General features: G+C 33.8%; 1 protein-coding gene across 1 annotated transcript in view; it reads left to right on the top strand.

The window, feature by feature from the left end:
- Positions 1–9,531, top strand: part of cfap44 (cilia and flagella associated protein 44) — a 29,850-nt gene that overhangs the window by 13,621 nt on the left and 6,698 nt on the right. The window contains exons 16-28 of the mRNA XM_016509727.1: positions 886–1,025; positions 1,167–1,443; positions 1,526–1,581; positions 2,786–2,948; positions 3,046–3,176; positions 4,633–4,838; positions 4,919–5,081; positions 5,156–5,333; positions 6,372–6,839; positions 6,923–7,126; positions 7,206–7,401; positions 8,106–8,234; positions 8,738–8,868. Of these exons, the coding sequence (XP_016365213.1) occupies positions 886–1,025; positions 1,167–1,443; positions 1,526–1,581; positions 2,786–2,948; positions 3,046–3,176; positions 4,633–4,838; positions 4,919–5,081; positions 5,156–5,333; positions 6,372–6,839; positions 6,923–7,126; positions 7,206–7,401; positions 8,106–8,234; positions 8,738–8,868 (2,442 nt within the window). The remainder of the gene's footprint in view (positions 1–885; positions 1,026–1,166; positions 1,444–1,525; positions 1,582–2,785; positions 2,949–3,045; positions 3,177–4,632; positions 4,839–4,918; positions 5,082–5,155; positions 5,334–6,371; positions 6,840–6,922; positions 7,127–7,205; positions 7,402–8,105; positions 8,235–8,737; positions 8,869–9,531) is intronic.

Genomic DNA, 9,531 nt, shown 5'->3' with positions numbered 1-9,531 from the left:
CTCCAGCTGCATTTCGCGCGTCATCAGTGACGTCATGTGCAAACAACCTATTCCTAGTAAGAGCTTGATTAGCTGGTTCAGGTGTGTTTAATTGGGGTTGGAGCTAAACTCTTCAGGACACTGGCCCTCCAGGATCGAGTTTGGACACCCCTGGTCTAGAGTGTCCGTATGGTGCGCACATATTTACGCCTAGTTTATTTTTTATAAATCCCGATATGTGCGTGGAAAATTGCGTATGCACATTTCCATGCCCATTTTGTGCGGACGCAACGTTTATACATCAGGCCCCTGCTGTGGCTTTTTAAGTAATATTTTCGTTGTCAAAATTGAATAAAAACACACAATATCGTGTTTAAAATATAGCACAATATTAACTTATTTACTGAACTGTTGTATAAAATCACATTTGCACGTGTGTTCTTCGTGACAAAAACAGCACTCGTGTGATATCGCTTATCATGTGATATAAATGAGACAAAAACTTTTTTTTTGCCCCAATATCTTGAATTTTTGGACATAACTGCATTTATGGAGTTGTTGCCCTGCATCATATTTTTCAACAGTCAACTGTATGAAATGCAAGATGACGTACAGGTTTGGGGGCGGGGCCAGTGCGTTAGCTGCGTTAAAATATTTGAATCACGTTATTTTTTCATAACTAATTAATTAAGTTAACGCGTTATTCTGACAGCCCTAATTAAAATAGAAAACAGATATTTTAAATTGTAATAATATTTCACAATACTACTGTTTTTACTGTATTTTTGATCAAATAATGTTTAAAAACATAAAAAAATCTTGGTTATCTCAAACTTTTGAATGGTAGTGTAACTTACGGTCGTGCAGAACATGTGTCACTGAAATGCCTCCCTCTTTCTCTTTCAGGGTGGCTATGACTCAGGGTATTTGTACCACTGTAAGTTCTCTGAACAGCAGAGCGATCCATTAGAGAGGAAAGATGAGCCCTTTTCCTTCATACCTGTGCATGATGCAGACCATAACCCCATTCTCACCATCACTTTCAAGTGAGGTTCTTCTGTCTCTACACTAATAGCCTAGGACTGAGTAATCATAATTATTTTCCTGATTTGATTCCTTTTCAGTTTGGAGTCAATATTGTAGTCGATAATTACCTAATACCTAATTTCCTACTCTTCTTGTCTCAGTTCGAGCAGGCAGTTGTTGTTATGTGGCATGAAGGATGGCAGTATTCGGGTGTACCCTGTACAGGCCTCGGACCATCAGCTCAGCTCTATGCAGGTGTACTGGGCCCTCAACGTCCATGACAACCACTACGGCCATGTGTGCCACATCTGCTTCAGCTTTGATGACACATTTGTCCTGAGCGCAGGAGAGGATGGCAACATCTTCTCTTTCAGCTGTTTGCCAGAGGAGGAGCTCCAGAAAGCCATGCTCAAACATGCCAAAGTGCCCTCTCCACGGGTTAGTACATGTGTTCATTTCCGGTGGGCAGTTGTCTACTTGTGTGTTTCAACTCTACCATTTTACTCTGTCATGAAAACAGGTTGGGCTGGAGACGGAGAAAGCAGCACAGGACATAGAGGATCCTTCTGCTTACAGGTGACTATGTGCATTTGAATAAAGCAAGTAATAAGGGTTAAGGCCTTTCTATCTGTGTCACGGCCCCCCAGAGGGCTACAGAGGTACTGCATAAGGGCTGTCAATTAAAAAAATTAAATAAAATCTTTAAAATATTCCATACAAAACATAGAACATTTTAAATATTAATATTTTGATAGACCTATTTACTTCTGATTATGCATCTTAATCATTATATTATAGATAATTATACATTATAGATAACAGTGTGGTAATTTTTTTTTTGTTTGATTGTGTGGGCCACAAGTTTAGCCCTAAATAGTGTCATATTTATTTAAGTTGTTTGTTTGTTTGTTTGTTTATGAAGAGTTCATTTGCAAAAACAGATAACTCCGTTTTTAACAATTTTCAAAAATCATGTTTTTTCATTGTGCATTCCAATTAATCTCAATCAAACTGCAGTTGGGTTATTTTGATTAGGTAAAAAATAACTAATAAATACTAGCTAACTAACACAATAAAACACAATAAAAACATGATAACATAATAAAAAACATGGTTTTTGAAAATAAAATAAAAAACAGTTATCTGTTTTTGCAAATGAACTCTTCATATACTAAAATAAATTATGTCTTGTTATCTCATGATCACAACAATGAAACTTTCTCAAGAACATATTTATCTTAAGAAAAGAGTCCCATTTACAAGATTTTTAACATTAAATGCTTAACCAATTAAATATGGGATTAAACAAATATCACAGAATATAATATTATGAATATAGAAAAGTAGATCAAAAGAATAAATATAAAAATCAGATTTCAAAAATCAAACTCTCGCTGTTCTTGATTTTAATTAAAATAAATCCAGATAAAAAGTAATGCTTCCTTGTTTTTCATTATTTATTATTAAATATTTATGGCATTATATGTATTTCGACCTATATTTAACTAATTAAGAATTTACAAATAGGAAACTTCTATTTTCTAAATATGAATAAATTGTGATCTCGTAAAAGTAATTTTAAGCTATGATCATGAGAAAGCAAGACAAAAACGGTATTTCATTTCAGTTAATTACAAAAACAAGAAAAGCTATATTTTTTTATCCATCACATCATGAAGCTTCAAAAACACCAGTAATTAATGATTACGTAATCGAATTAGCATTTTTATTATCATGCATAGCCAGAGCTTGTTTATTTATCATAAGTGTGTGTGTGCAGCATAGAAACAGCTAAACAGAAGCTGGAGCTGGACCGCATGCATAAGGAAGCAGAACAGAGGAAACAGGAGCGGCGTAAGAGGCTGGGAGAACTGCAGAGTCGATTTCAAGCTTTACTGGAGCAGAGCCAGAGCCTTCCTGAACACATCCGCCTCCATCGCTCGGTGCATAGATCTCACACCTCCTCGCTCACTCACCTATTTCAGTGTAATGATTACACAGACACAATGATCTAACATAATATTTTATGGGTGCTTGTAGGAGTTTGAACTGGACCCGAGCTTCCGTGTGGAGACTGAAAGACAGACAGAAGAGAGAATGATGGAGGTCAGGAAAGAACTGGCCTGGGAGGAGGAGAGATACCGCATCGGCCTTAACAAACTACAGACCATGTACTATACCTCCATCCAGAGCTACTTTTCTCTATTCTTTTTCTGTTACACATTTTTTTCTTCTCGATACCATGACTGTTTTTTGCCTTTGTGTTTCTCTTGAAATTTCATACACTACCAGTCAAAAGTTTTTGAACAGTAAGATTTTTAATGTTTTTTTAAAGAATTCTCTTCTGCTCACCAAGCCTGCATTTATTTGATCCAAAATACAGCAAAATAATATATTTAAAAATTTAATTTATTTCTGTGATCAAAGTAAAATTTTCAGCATCATTACTCCAGTCTCCAGTGTCACATGATCCTTCAGAAATAATTAATATGCTAACTTGCTGTTCAAGAAACATTTATTATTATTATTATTATCATCAATATTTAAAACAGTTGAGTACATTTTTTTCATGACACTTTGATGAATAGAAAGATACAAAGATCTGCATTTTTCTGAAATAAAAAGCTTTTGTAGCATTAAACACTATACCATTCAAAAGCTTGGAGTCAGTATATTTATTTGGGGGGGATTATAGAAATTAATACTTTTATTTAGCAAGGATGTTTTAAATTGATGATAAAGACATTTATAATGTTACAAAATATTTATATTTTTAGATAAATGCTGTTTTTTAAACATGAAAAGCATTAAAAATGCTTTCTATTTATCAAAGAAACCTGAAAAAAATTCAACTCAGCTATTTTTAACATAATAATAATAATAATAAATTTTTTTTGAGCAGCAAATCAGAATATTAGAATGATTTCTGAAGGATCATGTGACTGGAGTAATGGTGCTAAAAATCACAGGAATAAATTACATTTTAAAACATTCAAATTGAAAACAGTTATTTTAAATTGTAAAAATATTTTAAAATTTTACTGTTTTTGTTGTACTTTGGATCAAATAAATGCAGGCTTGGTGAGCAGAAGAGACTTCTTTAAAAACCATTAAAAATCTTACTGTTCGAAAACTTATGACTGGTAGTGTAGATATGTTAAAAAATATAAATTCTGTCTTTATTTACTCGCTTTAATGTTGTACCAAACTTGTTTGACTTACTTTCTTCTGTGGAACAAAAAAGAAGATATTTTTAGGAATGTTTCATCCTTTTTGTCCATATAATAAAAGTCAGTGGGGTCCAAAACAACGTCGTACTTACTTAAAGTAGTTAAAGTAAAAAAAAATATGAAAAAAGTCATATGGGTTTGAAATGATATGAGAATGAGTTTCTGAGTAAACTATATACAGTACTTAAAGATGTTTCTCATAAACCTTCTAAGGAAAAATAAAAGTAGATACAAATGAAGCAATTGTAATATAGGGCTATAAAAACCAAATACTAATCGAAGCCTGTTTTTGTAAATCTCAATTTGTAAATTTCATTTATTGTCATTGAATTGTAGGAAGAAACAATTGAGCATCCCTGCTTTTGTTTATTCTTTCATTTTGCTGTTGTCTCTGTAGGTTCTGGGAGTCAGTGGTGGAGGACACGATCACGGTCCATGCGTATAAGAGTGGACATAAGGTCTCTAACTACAGGCTGCTGGCTCTGTCTGCCATACAAATGCACCTGCACCAGCATGGCACAGCGGCATCTCAGAGTGGACTCATGGAACAGGATCACTGGCAGAGCAAAGCACAACCTGGCAAAGAAGCCAGCAACATTTCACGTGAGACAGGATTAGTGTGTTAAATTAACATTTAGACTTGTGTGTGTGCAGTAGTCATCGTTCTCCTTCTCTCTAAGCAGTGCAGGATGAGCTGGTAACAGATCCGGTGATGCAGTCGGGAAGCATGCAGTCAGGGTCTCGTAAACTGGCCAGCAGAGAGGCGGAGAAACTCCGTAAAGCTGCCGAGAAGGCAGAGAAAGCCCGAGCCATGATAGAGAAGAGGAAAAAAGAGTGGGCAGAACTGTAAGTACCAGTGTGTGTGTATCTTTCTGTCTGTGTTTATGAGTGTGTGTGTAACATTGTTAATGCTTCCTCAGCTATGCCTCTAAGCCTAGTGAGGACTATGAGGACCCTAAGGATGTGGAAGCGATCCGATTGGCTAAGGAGAAAATGGGCGACTTTAAGCTGAAGTCAGCGAAAGACTTTACTGTTCCTGAACACCTGCGGATGAACGTGGAGAAAAAGAGAGTGCAGTTAGTGGAACTGGAAAAAAAGGTGAACGATACAAATGTATCACCAAAAATGAAACTTTCTTGAACTGAAACATAAGCTTTCCATAACATAGAAGTAATATTGTAAATGCAGTGAACAATATTACAATATGATGTTGCCATGTGTGTTGATAAACTTTGATAATTTTGACATTTTTAATATTTATTTTAATAAATGTTTATTTTAATAAATCTTTATACATTTTTCAAAATAAAAGTTTGAGCTGGTCTACACTACCATTCAAAAGTTTAGAAGTCGGTAAGATTTTTATATTTTTTGAAAGATTTATTTAAATAAAAATACAGGTAAAACAGTAATATTTTGAAATATTATTACAATTTACAATCAACAGTTTCTATTTTAATATATGAATGTAATTTATTCCTGATGAATTTTCAGCAGCCATTACTGTGGTCTTCAGTGTCACATGATCCTTCAGAAATCATTCTAAATATACGGATTTGCTACTCAAGAAACATTTATTATAAAAGTTTATTACTAACTTTATTATTAAAGTTGAAAACAGCTGTGCTGCTTAATATTTTTGTGGAAACCATGACACATTTTTTAGGATACTTTGATAAATAAAAAATTAAAATGAAAAGCATTAATTGTGAAAAATAAATATTTTGTATGATTGCAAATTTAATGCATCCTTGTTGAATACAAAGTATCAATTTCTTTTTTAAAAATCTGACTAATTTTAAACTTTTGAATGGTAGAGTACATTTTCTCCTTTTTTGCATACTTTTGTCAACAAAATTGTTGTTTTCATCAGTAAAAATTTTTTTTAGTGAGAGTCAAATTTTTAAAAAATTATCAAAATGAAAAAAAAAAAACCATCATTCTGATTTGTTTCTTGACAAAAAAAAGAAAAAAAGTGGATCTCATAACAATAATTGTCCATTGTTATGACAACCTCTTTATACCTCTTTTTGTGGCTTTTTAACTAAAATAAGCCGAGCTCTTATGATCTACTAAATGATTTGTTTTCACAGATATTTGCATGTGGTGGTCTATGTACTTTTCTATACGTTACAGATCTTTGAGAAGAAGTCTGAGATGAACTCCCGTGTGATGGCTCTTCGGGACAGTAAGGTGCAAATTGTGTCTCAGCTCCAAGCCCAGGTGGAGCAGTTACAGGAGATCCAGCAGCACCTGCCACCTGAGAAGCGTCGTCCACAGCCGGCTGTACCTGTCTTAATGCCAGAAGAGATGCCAGAGAGGAAACACAGATACACCCGGGCCACCTTGGAGCGTTACGCCACTCTTAGGGACAAGATGGCTTCCACTGGCCTGGAAGAACAACAGGATGAGCAGAACATCCTGGAGCTGCTTGAACAAGAGGCGCAAGGCACACACACTGAGGCTCAGGACACACACATAGAGAACGATGGTGAGGAAACACACTCTCATAAGCAGGAAGAGGAGATCACAGAGCTAGAAAAAGAGATGAGAGATATTGAGGAGATCAGAAACCTGTGCCAGCAAGACCAACTTCTTAAACAGGTGAGTTTGGTGTGTTAGGAATATCAAGGGGGATTATGTTTATCACAATCCTTCAAACCATCCTTCTTTCAATCTTTCTGCAGATGGAGGAGGCAGTGTGGCGTTTTGACGCTGAGTTGTGTGTGTTGCGTCACGAGAAGCAGGAGTTGGATGTGTATATGAAACTGGCTGATCTGAGACATGTGACGCTTTTTGAGGAGCTGCTGCTTCTGAAGGAGTTTGAGAAGAGGGAGGACATACTACAGGAGCGACTGACCACCTATATACAGGAAGAGGAAGAAATCAGGGTGGGAGTGTTTTCATTTGCACGTGTTTTTTAGTGTGTCCAGTACAGAATAGTTTCATATTCAGCATTTTGTTTGTCAGGCCAAGATGCACGAAAATAAGAAGCAGATGGAGCTGAAGAAGAGAGACATCCTGAGACTTCAAGGAAAGGAGAAAACAATCGCTGCCACTTTTCAGGCCTCACTGGGGGAGAACAACAAGTTTGAGGAATTCCTCACCAGAGTGTTTAAGAAAAAGATCAGGCGTACAAAGAAGAAAGAAACGCAGGGGCGTGACGGTGAGCTGCAAGTGTTCTGTGTATTTCACTGGGTGAATCTCACAAAACCTGTCTAAAAGTCACATTTCACCCCAAAACTAATACAAAGAAGTCATATTTTGCATAAAGGAAATGAGTTAGGACTCTTGGATTTTTAATTAAAACATTTTATTTCATTAATTAATCATTTTTCATTATTTTCAATATAATTAAGCAATTTTCATTACTGTCTGATATTTGTCTTCCTATTATTTTAAATGTTTGCAGTTATTAATAAACACCAAAAAAAATAATTAATTTTTTATAAATTAAAGACAGTTTAATAAATGTAACATCATTGTAATGGCAGCAACAGGTAGGATACACATAAAATTAGACTCCATCAATGTTTTTTTAGTATTATTTACATGCTAGTATAGTTTTTATTATTTTGAATTAGCTTTTATTTTAGATTTGTAGCTTTTGCTTTAATTTGTAGTTATTTTATGTGCTTTTGTGCTTTTTAAAAAATATATTTTTATATTTTGTTTATTTCAGTTTTAGTTTTTATTTATTTTCAGTTAGCAAATTTAGTGCTTCTTAATTGTAATTAATTAAGTTTTTCATCTAATATTTATGCTTTAATTCAGCTTTATTTCAGTTAACAAAATGTTTGTAATAGTTTTAGTTTTAGTCAAGTTTTTGTTAATTCAAATGTAATATTCGTTTGTTCCTCCTTCCATCAGGCGGTGATGTGACAGAGGAGGAAGATGACAGCGATGAAGACTCTGATGAAGAATCAGACGGGGATAATGATGAGGATTATGATGACCCTGAGACTGGAGTTCCCCTGGATGACAGTGTGTGTCCACCAAGTAAGATCAACAACCAGCTCCTCAGAGAGCTAGTGTCTTGTTTGCACCCTGTTGTTCACCTGTGCATTGTACGTAATATATAACATACATTAAGTTAATGCACACTACCATTCAAAGTTTGTGGTCAGTAAAATTGGCATCAGATTTTTCTTTAAATTAATACTTTTATTGAGCAGGGACACATTAAACCGTTCAAAAGTGATAGTAAAAACATTTACAATGTAAAAAAATATTTCGAAATAAATACAAAGAATCCTGAAAAAAAGTATCACCATTTATAAAAAATATTAAACAGCACAACTGTTTTAAACATTGATAATAATAAGGAATGTTTCTTGAGCACCAGCATACAAGAATGATTTTTAAATTGTAATATTATTTAAATTACGATATGATTTTTACTGTATTTTTAAACAAATAAATTCAGACTTTCAAAGACATTAAAAAAATACATGTATATAAATCCTGAAATATATAATATATGTCCTGTGTGTGTGTTTCAGACTGTGATCCCGAGCTTTTTGAGAACACACTGAGGTTGCGAGAACATCGTCTGGATGTGGAGGAGCAGCTGCAAGAGGAGATAAAAATTGTTGACGGTTTAAAGAAGGAGTATGACACACTGACCAAGAAAGTGAGAGAAATAGTTCTTTCCACTCCTCTCTCCTTTCTTTCTATTATTTCTTTTACAACAGAACAGCCTAAAGAGACAGTACATTTGTTTTTTGTTTTTTTTTGTTTTTTTGTTTTTGTTTTTTTTATTGCAGAGAACTGAAACATACAAAGAATAAGCATACATCACATAATATCAACCACAAAAATAAAATGGAAACAAATCACAAAAAGAATAAAATAAAGATAAAGATAAGAGGGCCATCATCTAAACATGATTACATGAAGAGATCAAAGGCAGAGCAATTCACCCCAAAACTAATACAAAGAAGTCATATTTTGCATAAAGGAAATGAGTTAGGACTCTTGGATTTTTAATTAAAACATTTTATTTCATTAATTAATCATTTTTCATTATTTTCAATATAATTAAGCAATTTTCATTACTGTCTGATATTTGTCTTCCTATTATTTTAAATGTTTGCAGTTATTAATAAACACCAAAAAAAATAATTAATTTTTTATAAATTAAAGACAGTTTAATAAATGTAACATCATTGTAATGGCAGCAACAGGTAGGATACACATAAAATTAGACTCCATCAATGTTTTTTTAGTATTATTTACATGCTAGTATAGTTTTTATTATTTTGAATTAGCTTTTATTTTAGATTTGTAGCTTTTG

The sequence above is a fragment of the Sinocyclocheilus rhinocerous genome, unplaced genomic scaffold, assembly GCF_001515625.1.
Source record: "Sinocyclocheilus rhinocerous isolate Xijiao unplaced genomic scaffold, SAMN03320098_v1.1 scaffold53, whole genome shotgun sequence".
NCBI lineage: Eukaryota > Metazoa > Chordata > Actinopteri > Cypriniformes > Cyprinidae > Sinocyclocheilus > Sinocyclocheilus rhinocerous.
This window is presented reverse-complemented; position numbering and strand designations above follow the sequence as displayed.